General features: G+C 37.3%; 1 protein-coding gene and 1 long non-coding RNA gene across 10 annotated transcripts in view; both read right to left on the reverse strand.

Annotated features, from left to right (window-relative positions):
* CTNND2 (catenin delta 2) overlaps positions 1 to 21,787 on the reverse strand; it is a 679,250-nt gene that overhangs the window by 9,260 nt on the left and 648,203 nt on the right. For 6 of the 9 annotated variants that reach the window (XM_037380649.1, XM_037380644.1, XM_037380643.1 and 3 more), the window contains 3 exons: positions 19,834 to 19,959; positions 6,457 to 6,583; positions 2,182 to 2,313 (listed from right to left, as the gene is read on the reverse strand). In XM_037380649.1, coding sequence (XP_037236546.1) covers positions 2,182 to 2,313; positions 6,457 to 6,583; positions 19,834 to 19,959 — 385 coding nt within the window. The remainder of the gene's footprint in view (positions 1 to 2,181; positions 2,314 to 6,456; positions 6,584 to 19,833; positions 19,960 to 21,787) is intronic. The other 3 variants (XM_037380646.1, XM_037380645.1, XM_037380652.1) reach the window with 1 other exon arrangement.
* Positions 114 to 2,175, reverse strand: LOC119144820. The gene is made up of 2 exons (XR_005103224.1): positions 1,004 to 2,175; positions 114 to 280 (listed from the first exon to the last, which is right to left on the reverse strand). It is a non-coding gene; the product is annotated as an uncharacterized LOC119144820 (long non-coding RNA).

A 21,787-nucleotide genomic window follows, 5' to 3' on the forward strand; every position in this document is an offset into this window, starting at 1 on the left:
GCACTGTCTGATGCAGAAAATGAAATACAGGCATTGCCATGAACTTGCTACACAAACTTGTATTAGACCATCCAGATAAAGCCCAAACTTCTCACAATTAAAATCACAAATACTGATTTTATATTGTTCTTTAATGGAATGTTTATTATTTAATGAGAACAAATATGTTACAAAAATTTCATGTTGAATGTTGACAAGCAAGACTCCTTCAGTCACTTTCTTTTGCTCTGAAAATAGTGCTTATTTTGAGCTTAGACCAAATGAGCAGAGATTTGGTGATCTGTAAGAAAGAGAAAGTGATTTATTAATTCCACATTCATTTGTACAATGGTTGTGTAACATTGTAAAATATTATTACAATTTTCAACTTGGTTTTCATTTTGATTGTTTTCACTGAGCTCAGTAGGTGGAAAAACAATCAATAGCTGACCACAATGCTGCGAGTTTCAAGTTTCCTTGCTAAAAGCCCACCCAAAAGATCAGTAAGAACAGACAAAATACAAGCAGATATTAAAGGAAAACATGATGCAATAATCAAAGTGGAGCAAAGGTTCCTGGGGAAGTAAAAATCTCACCCCCCAAACATTATATTGAAAGGGAAATAGGAATAGCAGAAGAAAAACACTACAGTAAAAGACAAAATGAAAATGGTTGTGGAAATGAAACCCCCAATTTTTTAACATGTGGAGAGAGACAAGACTATCTGCAAGGAGACATAGATTTTCCACATGGAAACACTTTTTTTGGGGTGAAACTTCTGATATAATCTGGTAGCCTAAATTTGCAGACACAACTAGAACAAAATACTAATGTTTCTGCTTTTCCAGCCCACTGCTTTTACTCCCGAGATTCCCTCTTCATGGATCCTTGACAAAGTGCTGAAAACAATGCAGTCCTGTCCCTCACAATTACACAAGTAAGGACTACTGAAGTGTTTCAGAGAAACACCTTGGGCAGTGACTATGAAACATTCAAAATATTACAGATAGATAAAATGCAGTACCTTAACTGAATCTGCTGCAATCTCACGTAGTACACTGCAGGTGACATTCAGGACACTCCTCATTTCTGTGGTTTCCAAACGTTCTTGACTTTATTCCTCTTCTTCAGATTTTCACTTTCAGACTAATTAATGTTCAATATTCCATTTCCACACAAATTCAAAGTCTGGCCTTTAGGTTTTGATTACACAATAGTGTATAACACAGTAGGTGCTGCATGAGAATCACCATATCCTGAATACAGTCTTGAAAGCTAGTATGGATGCCCTGATGCTGAGTCAGCATGTTCCTGGTGTCCCCAGTGAGCTGAGGGCCACAAAGACAACCCATTCTGGCATCCTCTGAGCAAGACATCTACAGAGGGCCTGCGAGAAGGTAACAGGCATTCAGAAAGTGCAGAGTGACTGCTCACTTGTGATTTTTTGCTTGCCCTGAGGCAGCATTTGGAGAAGAGGACACCATGGTGCTCAGCACTATATAAATGCAACAAAAAGTTCAATAAGGTTTATATAAGCCTGTGCAATGGTGATGGAGGCCAACATGTATTTTGCAACACAATTAATGAAGAGGTGCAGTACTGGGCAAAGCACTCAACATTTTGTAATTACTGAAATGCTAACAGGTTAATGAGCTCACCAGGGGCCTTCAGTAAAGCCTGCAATAGATGCTATAACATACACAGTGAAAACTGTTGCATTTAAATCAGCTCAGCTGAGAAAGCAACATGGATAGACTTCACAACCAGGTAAAAAATGTTCTAGGAATGGCTGATGTGCAAAATAAGCTAACCAGTCCTGGAAAGCCATTCCCTGCAAAAAACAGATGTTAGAGATCACTGCACATGCTCAACCATTGATATGCTTGCAGAAACACCACTAGTTATTTCCAAGTGATCTATCAGCTTTGCTCTGAAATGAACACAAATGTAAAATTAAAAATAAATGTCCAATTGGTTTTAGAGCCTTTCTTCTGTGAAGAAACATGGCCTTCACAAATCATTTTCACATAGCATTGTATTCATTAAGTATTTCTTCAGCTGTATTTCTCAATTTGGCTAAGACTTTGGCATCAACCAAAGCAGGTCGACTCTTTCCTATAATAAAGTAAACCCAGGCAAGCTTATAAAATCAGCGGTCTATCACAGCTGATTTTTACATATGCTATGCACGCATAATCTCACCTGTCATGGTGTCTTTCCTAGAAGTATGTTCTCCCTTATTTCCATGGTAAGTGGCATTTGTTCCAGTTGATTCATAGTCTGTTTTTCTTTCTTTTAGGCTGATCATTTCCCGAGGTGAGGCTGGGGCACTTGCTAGATCACAAAAATGGATTTATTTTTTCTCGCCACATATGACTGAATGTAGTGCTTAACTCTAGAGTAGACATTTTAGTAAAGTTTACATTTGTAAGCATACTAACATTAAGCTGTTTGATGAAACTACCACATTAGGGAGGGAAAGAAAAGGTGCTTTTTTTTTCAAGTACAGGACAAATGTATTCATGGGACAATCAACTCTAAACAGAATTTTCTCTCTGAACGCTTTACTTTTTTCACTCCCACCCAACATCTAAGATGGTCACTATGAAAAGGTACAATAATAATAAATCTTTTTCCCCTTTGGCATTTCAATTTCTTTAACTTGTCAAAACTTTCTGGTATAGGCACTTCCATTTTTTTTCTCAAAAGGGTTCATTTATTTCTGTTGTAAAGATCATTAACTTTCAATGTGTGGAAAACCCCCTATGAAATGGTTTCTTACTTCCCCTGTTGAAAATAAACAATTCAATTAAATGATTCTACTGGAGATGGAAAGAAAAGAAAGGTCTTTTTCACAGAAAACATAGCAAAGAATGCCTAACACTTAAAGGTAACTCAAATAATTTCTCTGTCTTTAAATGAACAACTGCCATTAAAACAACAGCTGCTACTTTAAGGTATCATTAAAAGTAAAACCTTCATCACCTATACTTGTGATATGGCTAAAAGGAAGAAAGTGCGAGGTGACTAGGAGGAGAACTCCGTTTGCACTTGATTCTCACGCACTGGAGAATGTGAAGGTGATCACTGGCACTGATCATGAAGACTTAGAGCTTGTGATGCTTAGGAAAAGGAGAAAAACAGAGGTAAAAATAATGGCTTTCACATAAACTGGCTTCAATATATTTAGGTGTTGGTAGATACGATGCATTTTTCCTGTTGTGGAGGGTAGGGGAAGGAGCACAAGGTGAGTGGCAGAACACCCCACAACCTTGTGAAGACACAGTGGTACAAAAATAACTAAAGTGCTGGTGCTTACTTCCACACCCTCCCCTGCCTCCACCTCAATATCTGATATGTCAAAAGAGCCTCAAAAGCAGCAACGTCCTTGCTTAAAAAGAAGAAAAAAGATTTTAAAAATTGTAACACAAGCTCACTTATGAAGCTTTATCATAAGTTATATATTTCAACATCTCTAAACTATGTTACATTTTTTTAGTTAAGAAGTAGAGAAGTCCTTGTACTTAACTAATGAGTAAGGAATCACAAGTGATGTTGAATTCTGCTTAGATTGGTTCTGCCAGCCCTGGTCTCTGAATTTACAGAGAAAATGTGGGACGGATGGTTTTTCTTTTGAAGCCATTAGAATTGGTGATTGCTTTTAAATTGCTTGTCAATAGTGACGTAATTCTAAAGCTGATAATCCAGCAGATATAAGGAAACATGACATTAAATTACCAAATCAGCTAATGGCAAATTGAGTATAATAGGGAAGAAAACAGAATACAAACCCTGAAAAAGTTGCTAACACAAGGATGCATGTTGTTTCACATACTCTGGTAATGCTTTTAAGCACTCTGGTGTTTTGAACAGAATTGACTGATAAAGACAAAACTATCTCTCTGTTCCCTGTGGGAATTCTCTCTCTTCCCATGTGAGAACAACTGCTCTCCAATAAGTGTTAAAATCCAGAAGCATCTTCTTTCAGAGTTTTTACTGGAGGCAGACATAAAATCATTGGTTGACGTTAGGCTGGAAATTGCCATCAAGATTTTCTGCTCTTATCCTTAAAGGACACTGAAAAGGCGGCAGAGCTTTCTACGCTAGTTTAACCATCTTATCACCAAGTCCTAGGGATGGATGGGACACTGAAGTTCATTTACTTCAACTCTTCACCTCAAGGTAGGATCTCGTATACCAAAATAATTTGTGACAGATTTTCATCTAAAACTAAAGATCTCTAATGACACAGATCACGTAACTGCTTCTAGCAGTCTGTTCCAGTGCTTTGTTTCCCTACTGTTAGAAAATGTTCCCTGATGTCTAGCCTGACTCCTTGCTGCTCATTATTTCCATTTGTCTGCTACGAAAGTAGAGAAACTTCATGCCACTCCTCTTTACAGCTGGCTGTTAGGTGCTTCAATACTGGGTGCATACTTCCTCCCACTGCCCCCATCTTGTGTCTCTCTTATTTGACTTCAACAATTACAGCCCTTTCAGTGTGTCCTCATATCCTGATTTCTCCATCTCCCGATTCATGTGTGCAACTGACAAAAAAAAATAAATCCCTAAATCATTTCTAAAGAACTATTGTCTAGCTAGATATTCTCATTATAATTTATTTGTAAAGGATTGGATCTTTTTTTCCCTTTGGACAGTATCTCAAATTTCTCAGGATCGCTCTGACTTCCAATAATGCCCTTCAAGGTACATGAGTTTCTCTGAGCTTTATGTCGCCCGCAAAGTAATAGGCATCCTTTGTATATTCAACTGCGTCATTAATAAAACCACTGAAGAGTACCGGGTTGAAGGCAAACCTCCAAGCAAAGCATTCTTCCATTTTGGCAATAAGCAATACCCCTTCTTTGTGAATGCTTTGCAGTCAGTTTTGTATGTACTACACGACATCTCCTGTACTGTTTGCTAGTTTGCCCTATCTTGCATATAATAATCTTCTGTGAAAGTCTTACTGATTACAGCAGATTTTATTTACTGACTGTTCTTTCCACAGAGCACTTTAACTATGTTGTAGCAGGAATTCAGGTGGATTTTGTAAGAAAAAATCATATCAAACCAACATTTAGATTTGATATGGATACTACCAGACAGACAGTAATTTATACGACTATGCAGAAATAGACACTCCTAGACTTACGCAGTATCTTGTCTTCCTACTATCTTTGAGGTCCTCAGATTGTGTTTATTTGTTCCAACAATTTTCTGGAATGAGGTTGAGCTGACTAGTCTGTAATTATATGGGCTTCTCTTCCTTCAGAAACAGCAACTGTTATTTGTCCTTTTTCAGTCTAGTGCTAACTCGTTATGACAGTAAGATTTAATCCAACATTTCTTTAAGTATCTTCTTTAAACAACAGAGTAACAGAGGTAAGGAGATAGTTCTGGCAAGAGACAGAACTAAGATCTCAGGGCCAGACATTTCAAGTGCCTTGCACTTACAGTCAAAATGAGCATTTGGGGAACAAAAAAAAGAAAGGTAGAAGAGCCCTTCATGGACTTGTGCAGTGACACATTTGAAAACTGAATAGCAGCTCTCACTGCAGTTCTGGCTACATTTTAAAATTTCCTCAGTGGTTGTTCTGCAGGACTAAGATTCATCATCTATATAATTAACAAAACAATTTATTAAAAAAAATACAACTGTGGCACAACACTGATTGCAATAATCAGTTGGCAATTTCAATCCTAAACTCTTGGTGTACCTATGGAATGACAACGTTTGACTGAACAAGTAGTAAAAAATACATTGAAAGGCTGACTGATTTACTCTGTTTATCTTAGAAGACTTTCACTGGGAATGGTTTTATCTAACCAAGGCACGTTCTACCTTAGAATAAGCTGAGGGGGAAAATATCCAGATTTCTGAACAGAAAAATTAATTAACACTGTGGCATAAGTTGTGATACTTACATAAATTCATTGTAGGGACCATACAGAATTAATGATAACTGGTGTAAATATGTCATCAATGTTACATGAAGACCTGTAGTCAATCTTTTGTGAAACTTACATATGCATGTGTATGCACACATATAGCATCGGAATAAAAGCTGACAAAAAATGATGTGGATCCTTCAGCTTCTGCTAAGTGCGCAGAGTAGTCATAAACAACATAGCCGTTTTCAAGACTAGCAAAGTGAGTAACAGAATTTCCTTGTGCTATTAATGGACGCCACTGCCCTAAGACCTAGTCAGGTAATTCCAATCAGGAAAACACTGCATGAGAATTCATAACAAAGAGTTATGGAATATTCTTTTTGCTGTAAAACTTCACAAGGTCTTAATAAAAAAATAATTCCTTTTTTGAACAGATAATTCATAGAAGAGTAAATAATGTATTTTTTGCCCTTCCACCATTGTTAACAACAAGTTCAGATGTCAGTGATATTGTTTAAAGAAGGAAAATAACACTGATGGGTTATCTCTGTCTTTACTTCAGTCCTGAAAACCTGGTCTTACCTGAGCGGTTGTTAGGAGACATGCGCACGGGAGAGATGGAGGGCGTGCGTGATGAAGAGTATGGTCTTTGCCGATCCCTTTCTATTGTTGAAGATGAGGCTACAAAGTGATACTGTGACCATCCATCCTGCAACATCAGACATTATGACAGCAGTCAGTGAAAATGCCATACAGTTCCTCATTTTAAGTACCAAGTTTTTTCCTCTTTTCACTACATATACACAAATAGGCTACTAGCTTTTTCCTGCCACTGGGTGGCAAATACTCTTAGCAGTGCAGGGTACCATGTGGTGAGTGCAGTGACACACCAGGAGAAAAATTAAAATGCAGAAGTTCTTTATGGTAACACATTCCAGAAAGACTCGAGTTACGAAAACACCGAATGACTTTTTAGTCTATTTGTTTAACAGTTCTATCTTTTCCCATGCCTCTGTTTTTACACTGCCAATGGCATTCTGGCTATGAAAATATTCCAAATCACAAGACTGCCTGTTTTCATGGTGCAAATCAGTTTTTTTCTTTAAGTCATTTCTATCTTACAAGGAAATTTTGGATTAAGTAGACGGTGAAGCTCCAAGATTATCAAAGTTATTGCTACTATTTGGGTATCTATCGTCTAATTATATTAACTGCCCACTTGTTCACATGTAAGGGAAAAGAATCAATGCATTTTCCTTGTTGCATTTTTCTCCAAGATGTATAGAAAATAATTCTATTCCTTCTACTTAAACATGTGGCCATGGTGATGTACTTTTAAAAAAAGAAACTAAGTAGTACAAACACTAGGAACAGTTGGTTCAGCAATAAAACCCATCAGTTTAATTCATTCATGTTTTGTGCCTGTACCGTAATATAATGCAATAAAAAAAAATTAATGTACTTTACATATCTAAAAGGATATTAAAAATAGTTTGAAAGTATCATGACAGAATAAATTTGCTTTTGCTAGTGCTCTTATTAAATGACAGTACTTCAAATGTCTTCAAGCATTGATAGCTTTTATCTGTCTTTATCACTGCTTATGTTAAATCTAAACCAGTAACACTGAGTTTTCCAAATCTTGCACTGAAGGCATAAGATTTCTGTTGAGCTCAGTGGAAATCAAGTCAAGCACCTGACATGTGCTAAACAAAATTTTTGAAATGAAAGGCTCAATAAAAATAAAGACAATAAAATATTACCAAAAACCAGCTGGAATTTTCCTCTTGCTTACACAAAAATAATACTCCATTGGAGTAGTAAAGAATATTCCCACCCCTACCTGAGGCTGCTCCAGACATCCAACCCCGAATACCTTCCCCCGCCCCATCCTCTGCCTTTGCCCAAGGCATCTCTGTGACTGTTCCCTCCACAGAGACCATGGGCACCTGGGTCTCGGAACTGCAAGAGAAAATGGCTTGAAAATCCCCCTTCCACTAGACTTTTAGGAAAGAGAACTCAGCGAGAGTGTGGCACAGCATGAGGAAAGAAGATACTCATACCTGATATAGAGGGAAATGTTGTAAGTAAATCAAGACAGACAAAGGTGACACCTAAGTACAGACTCTGAATGCCTGTACTCCTTACATAATGTGTTTGTATAAACATGCGTGTATCTCAGTTGTAATGTCAAAGGGAAAAAAAAAAAGGAAGAGTGAAGCCTGGGCCATGGCTTTCACAGCAGTCATGCCCTTCCCTGGAGGCTATAGTGAGTGTTTGTCCACAGAGGTCACTCCTGTTTAGGGCACTGAACTGCACCTCGTATTTCATGACAGTCATATAAGAAAATATAAGGAAGAAACCCAGTTAATTAATAAAAAATACTAAGGGTAACTTGAAAAAAGAAACAGTTAATCTTTAATACTACTTGCTTAAAGCAAAATTTTCTATATCCAATCTTTCATTTCCCACAAGCAGCTTCTACACCAGTTGTGTCCTCCAACCTAGCGCAAGGAACAATGAGAATGCAAACAAAAACATCTGTAAGGCCCTAAATTCTTAAATCAAATTTGAAATTATTAGAAAATTTCAATAAATATACATATATATAAAACGTCTATCTATAAAAATGCATACATATTTTGAAGAACAAATAATTTATAGCTTTAATTATAATGAATAGCTTAAGTAAAATAATCTTATCCAAGCATCAAGATTATAAATAACATAATTAGCATTGTTTTCACACGTTCTGTTAAGAATAACTTTCATGGTGGTTTCATACAAAAATGAAGCAGCATACATGTGAGAAGCCCAAGCCTTTATCCTCCTAAGAAAAATGGTTCCCTTCTTCCTTCTTCCCTGGGGTCAGAAGTTCTTACCAGAAAGGTGATTCTATAATTCACTCTGTTATAGTTTCCTGATCATTTATTTTCTTCTAAACAGACCAATGAAGAGAAAGATACCAAGACTCTAGATCTGATAACAGGAGAAGGAACAGACTATTACTGTCTTCCTGCAAAAGAAGGAGACATCAGCCACGCTCACATAGTGCAAGGTAGAAATGCTTCCAGCTTTGTGGATCTCGATACATCCATGCCAGATGCACTCTCCTTTTGCACTCTTGCTTTCCTCAATCCCTGGCAAGTGGGTCAGAACAAAGTGACCTGAATCTTTCCCCAAACTTTTCTTCCTGTTGTCTGTTCCATCTGTATTGTTTACATTAACACCTGGACCCTGGTTCTGATGGGAAGCGGAGGAAATAAATACCTGTTATCTGCACAGTCCCATGGACTCTACAGGAACAGCATGTGGCACCAACTTTGTTTTTCAGAATATCAACAGGTACTTTGACAACGTTGCTTCCTCAGAAAAAGTACTGCAAGGCGGTTCAACAGTGAGGGAGCAAAATCCAGCTGTAGTTGGGATGCTGGCAATAGCACTCCTCTGTGTGGCAGATGTTCCTCCTCCTCCTCCCTGCAAATCCTCATTTTTCTCTCTGCCAAGAGTGCCTATAATGAGGTCTTCAAATGAGGCTCAAGTTTGCAAGCCCAATCAGCTCAATAAAACAAGTCAGGCAAACAACAAACTCTAACAGAAGTATCGCGGTGACTTGGTATTGCTTTTGACTAAACAAGGTGCATTGCTATCGCTGTACAACAACCATCATGGTGTTTTTAACAGCATTATGGGAAACTCCCAGACATCATAGTATCTCAAAACCCTAAAACTTTTAAGTCATCTATTTTTAGATCTCTTCTGCCACAAGGAAGAAGCTTCTTTCCTTGGAAAGGTAAACAGTTTGTAACAAATTTATTAAAACTATCCCCATCAACAATTCCAAAAGCTATTAGCGTTAAATATTGAAACTAATTTTTAAGAGCCTAAAGGGAGCATTTTCAATTTAATGCCGAGATAAATACCACCTGACGTGATGGCTGCTTTCATTAGTTTGTTTCAGCTCTAGTGCCTGTAATGAAATTTAATTAAATTGATTTTGGTACTTAAAGGTACAGTATATGCAGTGTCCTGCAGAGAATAAAGCTAACTCAAAAGCAAAGTATGTGAGACTGCATTTCAGAAACAAATTTACCAGCCACAAACGTGACCTAGGAGAGGAAGAGTAAGACAAAAAGATCTGACAAATTGGAAAGAAATTCAATGCAGTTCGGTAATAGAATGGATGCATTTGTTAAATGGCAGCAATTAATTAATAGGTAGCAACTGCACACTACAGAAAGGCAACCAGAGTACAGAACCAGTATGTCCTTACTGTTTCTTCCTGGGTATCTTCTGCTGGACATTTCTCTACATTTTGACTATAAATGAATATATATATATATATATATATTTTTCTTTCTCAATTATACTCCATGAAATTCAAATTTTAACGTTTGATTGGCACTGCCATGTTTCTGACGGTACGTCCTTGGGAAAGCTGCAGGGATTACATTTGGGGCGCGAGTTGAATAACCACTGTAGAAAACAAAAGTGATACTGTAGTCTCATTGGCCACCTTTTACTGGGCTAAAGGAGCAAACAGGTCCTTTGTCTCCCTGCTCAACTTTGAAGTAGTTTTGAAAATAAAGCATTTTCTTCAAGCCCATGGGAAATCTTTTCAGGGTGAATAAATTTACTGTGCCAAACACACACTGCATAGGTACCTTATGAAAAAATACTTTGGGTTTTCCACCATATTCTTTTTGTGTTTAAAATGTAGGGAAAATGAGAAAGGAGTTTTCTATTGCGTTTTAAGATTTTCAAATTCTCAGAATTCTAGAATTCTCTGGTAGCTGAGTTCTTGACGATAGGAGATGATTTGTGGAGGTGGGTGACATCAGACACGCTGTTTTCTCACTTGTAGTACAGTAACACTATGAAAACTGAATGAAATTAAGCCCTGACGGGAACTGACACCATGATGACACAACGGGGAAGAGCACCTGCCTGAAGAATGCACAGATGAGAGAGGAAAGAGAGGGGAACAAGGAATGGGTGGTGGTCAGGGATGGACCACCAGCATCGCCAGCCTTGATGCCGTGCCTAGCCTGGATGACCTCATGGCATCCACTCAGAAAAAAAACATCAGCTCATGTGCCAATAGCCATGCAGCAAAAATAAAAACAAGCCCTATCCTCTGACTGATTATGCTGATCAGCTGCTAAATAGCCAATGACTTAAAAAAGCACTGAGTGGTTTAGCAAAAGTATACATTGGCTGCATGCAGATCAGTATCTTTCTGATGCCCTAATATTGTTAGGAAGAAAGAGAGCAACTTCTTGGAAGCAGAGAAATCCCCTTAGGGAAAAGAAACAAGAATGATGCAATAAATCCAATAATGAAATAGCTAAAACCTGAGAAGCGACAGGGAATGTTTTGTCCTGTCTTCCCCAGGTTTACAAACTCTCCAGCATGCTACTTGCTTTAGGCTTGATCCTCTTGTGACTATTATTAATAGACATTTTTCCAAATGATTTGAGGAATACAGGACCAGACTTGTTTTGTCATCCCACTTCCTTATCTATAAGCCAGCATTTTACTGGTTCCAGGATATTAACTGCAGTAATAACTGCTCCTGTAATGGTAATAAGCTGTAGAAACGTGAAGTTTTGATAGGCAACCGCTTGCAGGAAATCAGTAACTAGACCCACCACGGTGTTAGAGGTAGGTGATACAGCAACAAGGCCAAGTGCCTGTAAGTACGTAATGCTGCATCTACTTGCTTTGAAACTCAGCCAGACATTGCTCTGAGTTGCTGGTGTTGCTTCTTTCGCAAGCAAAGCACTGCTGTCAGGTTAAATGAAACATTCTGACTGGTGTGCACCAGTGTGACACTGCCTAGAGTAAAAGATAAATCTGATGTGAATTAAGTCAAGGCTCATCAGACTTACACAGGTCTAAGCAATTCTTCACTGGGAATTTGTTGTCACGACACTAATAAGACATAACAGAAATTAGAACTGGATCAAATTATCTACATACATTGACATATGAAAGTTATGTGCATGACTCGACTGTGGTGAGAAATCTAAAATGATAACAAGGTTGGGGTGATCCCCATATTTATTTCAAAATGTTCCTAAACGGGATTTTTGAAATAATGTGGATTAAATGTTCACCAATCACCACACTTATTACACTTTACAACCTGGCTTCATATTAGTTTATTTTAATAAAAGAGAAAGAATAAATACACTTCCCAGTGCTTCTCAACAGAGATAACCAAGACTGACTTCTCTCCTCCTGCCATCCCCATTGCAGCGGAGGGTAACCAGCCCCCCCATCACACCTGAATACTGAGTGTGCTAGCAGGACTGCTCCCTGCATGCCGCTGAAGGAGCTGACAAGGAAATGTCAGCTGCTGAAGAAGAGACGGAGACACGGCTGTTCTCTAAAACAGCCCCTGCCTTTGTACTTGAGGTGTGTTTACTTTGGAAAGGGACTTCAACTAAATTCTTGCAACTGTGGCAACTCTAGAAATAATTTTTGAAAACCAAACCAACCAGTTTTAGATAAGTAATCTAATTTAAACATAAAGGCGTTCTTTCATTTTTTCACTGAATTGACAGTGCCAAATCCTTTTATCAGTAAATGATTCCTAAAAGGATTGTTCTTTCTGGATTTGCTTGCGTTGTTTCCAGAAAAACTCAAAACCGGCAGAGAATTCCTGGGCATTGATCTGCTTTATGATGTATTCTGAATAAATCTACTTCACTGACGGTTTCTTCTCTCCCATCAGCTAAGCTACAAACAATTATAAGCAGTATATTGACATTTTTACTCCTAGAATTTTGTCTTTTGCTTCCAAAGTGATAACTCAAGATCTGCTGTTGAAGAGAAGAGATTGAGCCTGTAAGACTGGCGTTCTCCCAGTTTACACATTAGTGGCTGCTATTTCAGCTAAATCCTTCAACTAATTCTGCGTTAAGTCTGCTAGTGGAAATCTGGAGTAATTTCAGTGGCTTCAGAAGATGAAGGCCTGCTGATTCCAACTGTTCTGTTTCCCCTCCTCTCCCAAAGATTTCTGAGCCAGGCCCTCAAAATCAACAGATACAAAGTGAAGACATGGAGCATTGAAGCTCATCTTAATTTGAGGATTTTAGTATTCATGTTTATCGTTTTATTTCTACAGCTTATGAAAGCCAGAATATCACTTAAAACAGAGAAATTATTCAGGTTTGGGCGATTTAAAAATAGTATTATGATTTGGATAAAAGTGCAGGAGTTGCTTACAGCACAACCACTTAGCTGAAGTGGTTAAAGAAAAATACAGTTTGCTTCCCAAGCCTTATGATGGTGATGGCAGTTACTGTTTACAGGTTATGTCGGGAATATGACATACTGCTGCTGTGCAAGCCTGGGAGGAAGGTCACTCGCTCCTCCTTTGCACAGACATAACAGAGGGAAGAGGACGGAGACCCTGCTGAGAGCACCACGGTAGCAGTGCCATCACTTGAGCCAAGGCAAAGAGCAGTGGTGGCTGGCCGGGGCAGGGAAGGACGAAGCCAGCAGGGCAGCAGAGCTGACACCGGAGCAGCCGCCTCTCCCAGGGGCTCTTGGCTCCCTGCCCCAGTGCCTGATGCTGGAGGCTTCCCTTGCTGCTCCCTGGCCAGCACAGCTGTGTAATACACACACGCACTGCTTTAGCCTCCTTTCTTATGATGCACAGTGGGCTTGATCTCAGTACTTCTCCCCTTTTTACTCTCAATTTCCATGTACAAATGGCTTTTAAGTGACCACTTCTGCATCCCGGACACAGCAGAAGTTCACTTGCTTAAGAAGCTGAAAGAGAAATATGTATTTAGGGCAGCATGAGGCTTAAAGAAGGGCTCCTAGTTATTAACTGCAGCAAACCTGTCTGGCAGTGGATGAGGATTATTAAATTCTCTGCAGGGTCTTTAAAGTGACATTTTCAGAATCAGTGGTTAAACTCATTCTTTTTGAAATTAGACGCATATCTCCCAGCTTCCATCTCAGCTTCTGTGAAAGCAAAGCCATTATTCTCCTATTGTCAGTGTTCCACCTCAAAATCATTTGGAATATTTTCTACCCCTATTTTTTTCTTGTCATCGCAGAGCCTGAGGTTCTATATTCTCCTGAGAGTTTCACCCAATTTTTTTCTTTCAAAATACCACAGACGGCCTTGGCTAGTTTTCTCTTTTTCAAATGCTTTTTTTTGGGTCTAGTGTTATCTTCTAATAACGTATCTTCTACCGTAATTTTACATCTCATCCCTTGATTTTAGCTATGAAGAGACACATGAAAAGTGAGAGATATGTTAATTACTTGCCAAATCTACTCAAGTAAGAAAAAGTTAGGTAACTATCCCTGGTTGTTTTATACAGTGCAACTCTGGGACGTTTCAGGAAATCACTGAGGCATTGCTTTACCTATCCATAATTAATTATTGATTTTCTGTTGTGCAAGTTGCAAAGATGACAAGACCTAATCTGATGAATAAAACAGCTATAGGAAAAGGGAATTGTATGTGAGGCAAAGCATGAAGGACAAGACTTCAGATACGGCAGAGTTCATTATTCATTTTGCTGAGGTTATATGCAGCTAAATAATAAACCTTTCAAAACACTGCAATAAAATGAAATAAATTCATTTTTCAAAGCATCACTTTGCCTCTTAAACAGTAATAAAATAGTTTTAATATATTTTAGAGGAACTGAAGGCAGTATTTGGCCCTTCAGCTAGAATTTCTGTTCTCCTGTTTTTCCCTGCATAAGGTATATAAGCTATAACTTAAATTGTTAGAATCCCACAGAACTATTTTTGCTTGTATCTTGTATGCACAAACCCCCTTGGATCCAAGAAAGTGTTTACAGTATTTTTTTACTTCTATTGTAATTTTAATTCCAGTAATGCAATTTTACCTATCTGAACGTGTTATACCCTAGAAATGGAAACTCCCATTCTTGGCCACAAAATCTCAGGGGCAGGACAAACACTACTTTATGCTCAGGAGCAGTTTCTTAAGCCTACTGTCCTTACAAAGACTAGAAGCTAATCAACACCTCATTCTTAATTTTCATGCATTAACCTGTAAAACCAACCAACTACAACTCTTCTATTATACCTGTGAACATGAAATATGAAAAAAATCATTATCAGAATAAAATCTGCACCATTATTTCTTATGTTGAAGAACCTGGCAGGACGGATGATGATGACTGTGATCAAGAGCTATTTGGACTGTGCTTCCTGAAGAGTGGCACTGTGGCTGAAAACTGGGGATTGTTTTATTCAAATGTGTAGCTGCCTGACAACAAGGAATCAGCACCCCTTTGGAAAAATCACTAGACACACTACCGGTGTCCTTGGTTTTAGGTCAAAAGATCTTGCATAAATAGACTTAAAACTACAGAGTCAGAGATCCAACTGATTATGGCTAAGCTGCATGAGTTTGAAAGATACACTGCTTTGAACACGTAGTTTACCAACACACTGAGGCATTAATAATGAGAAATGCATATTCTTTTTTCCTGAAATACCTTAAAGAGTTTTTGATTTGGTAAAGAAATACTTTAGTATTGTTAACTCAAACAGAAAGACGCTATTGGACCGAAACCGACAACTCCCATTTTAGAGAAATTACAACTTTCTCTAAAAGCACTTGGCAAAATTAAAAGTAACAAAACCAACTTAGGAACTGCCAGAGAAACTTTTCATTTCTACTTACTGCAGGAAGAAGAAGCCATAGCTCTTTTATCAAGACGAACTGTATCAGCTAATAAATGAAGTAAAAAAATTCAAACAAAGCCCACATGCTGCAAAAGAGACTCCTTTCAAAATACAAGGTTTCTTTCTTTGAGTCTGAAACAGCAGATTTCAGGCCATTTTTTAATTCTGTTAGCAGTTTCACGAAGAGAAGATGGAAGAATTGAGGAGGACTTCCCATCATTTTCCCCCCACCCATTTATTAGATCATGTAGAACATCAAAGATCCGAAAGTAAGATATTGATGCACCAGCTTAATATTTCATTGAACTTCGATGGATTTTACATGTACTGGCCATGTTAAACAAACACTTTTAACCTCCTTATAGGACCCAGAAGAACAAGGATGATGATAGCATAAATACAGCAACACAGAGGACCATCAGCAGAAGATGCCCAGTATTATCATCAGACCATCATAGCTACACTATTTACCTCTGAAAAGAAAATATGCTTTGATTGCTATAGTAATAAATTTAATATGATTTCCATCCCCTCTGGGCTGCTTGCATATGCTATTACTACTAGTAAAATTTCTGCTGACCTATTAATTTGCAAAACCATAAGCAGCCATCCAAGGCACCCATTCAAGTTTGTTGGGAGAAACTGAGTTTCTCACCAATACTACATATGTGCTTTTATCTGTGTCTGAACCTAGATATGCAAACACCAGGCATAGAAGTTTATTAAAAATGACATTTTGTTCTGAGGGGTAGAAATAATGTCCCTTTAATGAATTTTGGAGAAAAGGACTGAAATGAATTAAAAATGGTTTCTCCTAGCACTCATCTTTAAAAGACTTTGGCAAGTCTTTAGAAAGACTTTCGGATTCTTTTCAGTATTGTATATCTGAATCCACCTAAACTTTGTTTGCCATTAATTAATGTTATTTATATTTGTTTTAAAATATTTAATACATTATTTAAGTGGACTAAAAATGTTCCCAGTCCCAAAACACATGCAGATAATTTTCTTAGATATTTACTTTGTATCCAGGTATTAAAATCCAATCTTATTCTGAGGAACTGTATATTTAAGAAGAAAAATTCTGTAGGTATGACCTTCCACTTACGCATAACCCTCCATATTCTGCATGCCTACTCGTACCTCTACCCTAAGGGTATTTCAGAAACTTCAGTTATACAATTCCCTTCAGAAAGAAGGCTCTAAGTCAAAGATACTGACTCCTGGGCTGCATTTTAAATTTTCTTTTCTTCAGAGAAGTTCAAAGGGTGGAGAACTTTAGAGACAGACTTTACACAACTATGAGATTAAATTTCTCTCTTCTAAATCTGTACTAAGTAACCTTAAAATGGGCTTGGGTTTTCAAGTAAAAAATACCTAGTCGTTCCCACATAAGTCAGCTGGAGCTTACCATGAAACTTGCCATCAGTGCTGAGGATGCTTTAGCATCACATATTTGTATGCCTCATTCTAGAGAATTGTTTGGACAAACTCTGATATTTCATGTAATTGTTTAGCACCTCTTGGGTCTACTAGGTTTTGGACGAGAATGGTGCAGCTTCCACGCACTTCTTAGTGAAAATTTAGAAGAATTACTGCTGACTTGTACAACACTGAATGTTAAAGGACAGCACTGTTATGCCTTTAAGGCCCTCAAGGGGAAAGCAACAGGCATAGCTGCAGATACTTTCTAAGCTCATAGCTAAAACCATTAAGGTTTATCCCTTTACATATTGCCAAGCTTTCTTTGTTCAGAAATGAAGCTTCAAGGCAGCATCTTCTACATCCATGCTGTGTTGTAAGTTTTACATACACACATCTCTATTTGTGTATACATATACGCACATATAGATATTTGCCAGCAAAAATGCAAATATGTTGTCACACAGACATATAAATATTTGCAAGGGTGCAAAACCCATATTTATACAATGGACAAGCTAGGAAAATCGGAACATGATCTACCCGACTGCACAAGTAAAATGATAAGCATTAAAATAAAATCAAAATAACATTGTTTGACTCTAGTATTTTTTAACAGTTTAGATATAAATTTTGTCTATTTTCTAAATTGTTCTTTTTAAAAACTAGGCAAATTGTTTAGAATGATGATACAGCTAGGTGAAGACACAATATATTTGTGTTATGCCAAATGCTGAGATTTTTTTTGTTTCTCCCTCTCTTACTCTTTTCAGTTTATACCCCATTTATTCCATGTGTGAATACTTCTGAAAACTTCTGCATATGCCGAAGTTTTTACCTATATAGTTCAGCTCAATTTATTAGCACAATTTCCTCTTTAGGCTTCATGATTTTGCTTATGATATGTAAATTCCTACTGTACAGACAAACAGGGTATTATTTAAGCAGGCAACCGGCAATAAGAAAGCCACAAATGTTAAAATTTACTTGATAAAGTTTTGAATATTATTAAAAATACAACAGCTGGGAAGGCATACACGATCAAAAGAGGAAGTAAGGTAAATGACAAGTTTATACTATACAATCATGCTACCTAGCACTAATTATGTTGAAAAATGTAGCACCAATGTAAAAAGAAAAACAAAATTCCAGTCTAATGTATCATTCCTCACTGAAGAGGTTTTGTGTCTCTAAGAAAGGATGTGAAAAGATCAACAGATTATTCTTTGGTCTGCAGCTACTACCTGTTATTTCCTGCAGAACAGAAAATATGCCTTTGATTTAATGAAGAAATACTTCATATTTGCATGTCCACTGGGAAAGGCAAACCTATTTTACATGAACACCAGAAACTAATATACAGCATAAAATGTAGAATTAATAATAATACAAAACACACAGAAAAATCTGTAACACCAACTTTTTCTCCAGTACTGAAACCAATGACAAATTCATGATTAAGTATTTAAAAAGATTGCCATTTGATAAAAAGCCACATTTAAAATGCTCATTTAAATGTGAATAACATGTTTTTAGGCAAGAAAGACTGAAATAGGGAAAAAAAAAAGGAAGTATATATTTGAAGACTATAATTTTTTTGCTATATTGGTTATGGAATCTGTATCTTCTAAAATTAGTCAGATGATGCTTTAAAAAGGCTTGAGTATGTTAATTCCACAGAAAACTTGCACATTTCCTTTATTTAAAATCAATTTAGGAATTTGGTTAATTCCTGATTAACAGAAAGTAATGTCATATATCAGACGATGAAATGCTGGGCATTTTAAATATCATGCTCCTGTCAGCTAAAGATTAAAAGGATTTACCCTAACCTTGAAAGATATTCATGTCTAAAGTATTTAAATGAGATCTTCTCTGATGTCTTCTTTCTTCTGGGCAAACTTAGTAGAAAAAAAAAACAAAACAAAAGAAAGAAACAGCATAGCTACTATGACCTGTGTGATCAGCAAAAACATACACATTCTTAGTTTCTCTAAATATTTTATCAGAAAAATAGACAAACATATGTATACATAAAGGTTTCTCCATGGACTTACTTGAATGTTGTGCCTATATAGAAGGTATTTTGTTTTTCCAGTAGTGCCATGGAGTCACATTTTATTATGAAAAAAATATTAAGAGGAAAACAAAAGACTATGCTTGCTTAAGGAAACTGAATTTGAGTACCTAAAATCAAATAGTGCCTCTAATAAATCATGCCCAGTTGTGCTAATTCTCATCAACTCTACTTATGTATGAGAGAAATCTTTGTTGTTCTTAGTAATAGATTTTGAAAATTAGCATTTTAAGAATTTAATTGACTCATGGAAAAACTGATTATTCAATAGGTATTCTAGTTTACCTGGGATCCTATTACTGAAATACACAGCTATTGCTTTTATCTTAGAGATGCCATCAGGCCAGAAAAGAAAGCAAAGAGCTTGATAAATTTAATCTGCCTTTCAACACAGTGCTTATCAATAACTGCCTTTCTGTTTAAAAGGTTGCGACAACAAAAAAAGAGATTACAGAAATGCTAAAAAGCTTTTCAGGGAACTGAGTGTAATGCACTTGCTTCCCTCCCTGATATATGCTGTCCTCAGAGCAAAACTTTGCACACCTTCCTCACGTGGCTGAAATGCGTAAGGCTGCTTTCCTAAGTGAAGCAAGATGCTTTCCACCTAGAACCAACAGGCTTTAGGAAATTATATTGTGTAATTTAAAGATATATTCTCTAGTAAGGTTTTGTTACTTTTGATTTGAACACCTCCTGTAGAACTCTTTTGGGTACAAATCTCATATGCATGAAACAACAATTCAACACTGGTCAGCTGACAGCCAGAATACCTGGGTTGGGGAATAGATTCTGGTTTCTTGGCTCTGGGAGAGAGTATGCTGAGCGTGCCATGACCCAGAGTGGTGGGTTGGTGAAAATCCTCTGTCATCAGTCACACTGAAGCTTGGGGCCGCCCACTGCCACAAATCAATCAATCAGTCAATTATTTATTAATCAGGTATTTGCAGTTTCATAGCTAATATAAAAATGGGCCCTAGACAATGCCTTCTCTATAATGATAATCTAGCTTTATATTACAGTGGGGTTTACCTTAAATGAATCCATCCTTTTTCTAAAAGGGTGACATACTAACCTGAAAAAGACCTTGGCAATTGTACAGAAATAAATTAAGCCCTGATGAAAGATCAGCACTGCAAAAGACATATGCTCATTAATGATCTGAGCACATGATTAGTTCCTTCAAGTCAAGCCACTTTTTTGAGGAACTATTATGTTCTGGATTTGGAATTCAGATCCTTAATGTAGGGTTTAAAGTTCTGCACGGACCTTTTCACTCGATAAATTTAACCTAAACCAGCATCTTTTTGGGGGACATCTGACTGATGATCACCTTACCAGATGAAAACCAAGTTAGGTGTTCCAAGTCTACATGACAGCATGATGTAATTAACATTTTTAAAGGGTGAGTAAGTGTATTTTACTTTAGGAAGCACTTTAGATTCTGAAACTCCTTGACTAGGGTTTGGAAGTTTACTGCTGGCAATTTTCATGGAACATTTAGCCATAAAGGACTTTCTCATAGGGTCATCACTTTATTATTCTGTAAGTCAGATGAAAATAGAGTCCTCTTCTAGATCCAGACTGGCTTAACTGCTTCTAAGGCTTTGGGCAATTCTAAATATCTTTTCCAGCCAATGACAGACAAGGCCATCTTCAGAGTGACTACCCTGAATTCGTTAAATGCCTATCACAATAGTATCCCTATTGTAAATGGCACACTACACACTGAAGGATGACTGACTTTAACAGCCTGCCTGCTTTCAAATAATTGGGTTGTATTTTTACTCATATAGTAGGTGAATAGGATTAACATTTCTATTACTCCATGCAGAACAGAAATGTATTATAATAAATGGGAGAGAAAAATAATTTCTACAAATTCATTGCGATCTCTACTTACATCCTAGAAGACAGAATAAGTGTAAACATAATCATAGACTGTAAACAGATTTCATTGGAGCCTAAGTGGTTAGGCAAAGCAAGGAAATTAATAGAAAACATATTCTTTCTGACAGTTCCTCCAGCTCTTTGATATTACACACATTTAATGCTAATTGAAGCTTGTTTTTAGCTAATAAATTTTCTTTCTGTTAAGCTCATTTAGGACAACCCTTTTGCTCAAATTTCCTCATGTAATTTAACAAGCTATGTGTGTTTAAGAGTAGTTGGTTATTTTCTTGAATATTGAGATAGATAGGAGTTTACCAGGTAACAGAAATCTCTCTTACAGAACATCTGTATTTTCCAAGGTGTCCCCAAATCTTCAACCACTTAATACCCTAGACACTGGACTGGCGCCCAGTGTTCCTGACATGGAAGAAGGTGTCTTTAAAGAATCACCATATTAGAACCTTTCATCTTGCTTGGGTGGCTAAACATAAATGGGACAGGACCTCTTTCTGGAGACTGCAAGCAGCACTTAATTCTCCTTCTGACAGTACAGATTACCAAGATATTTGAAGATGAGGGGTGCACCATGAGTCTGAAGCACACGGACAAGAGGAATAGCTCCTCTACCTGGTTTTTCATAAGTGCTGGGCCACTGACCCACCCATGGAGCTATGGATCATGTGACCATTAAGCACTTTTGAAAATCAGATTTCAAGTATTTTGGAACAGACTTATGAAAACAGAGGCGGTTAAATGACCATTTATGAAAATGTACGTCTTATTTGTAGAGAAAAAAAGTTTGAAAATGACATGACATTAAAGTCACTCTTTAGG

Source organism: Falco rusticolus, chromosome 3 (genome assembly GCF_015220075.1).
Source record: "Falco rusticolus isolate bFalRus1 chromosome 3, bFalRus1.pri, whole genome shotgun sequence".
NCBI lineage: Eukaryota > Metazoa > Chordata > Aves > Falconiformes > Falconidae > Falco > Falco rusticolus.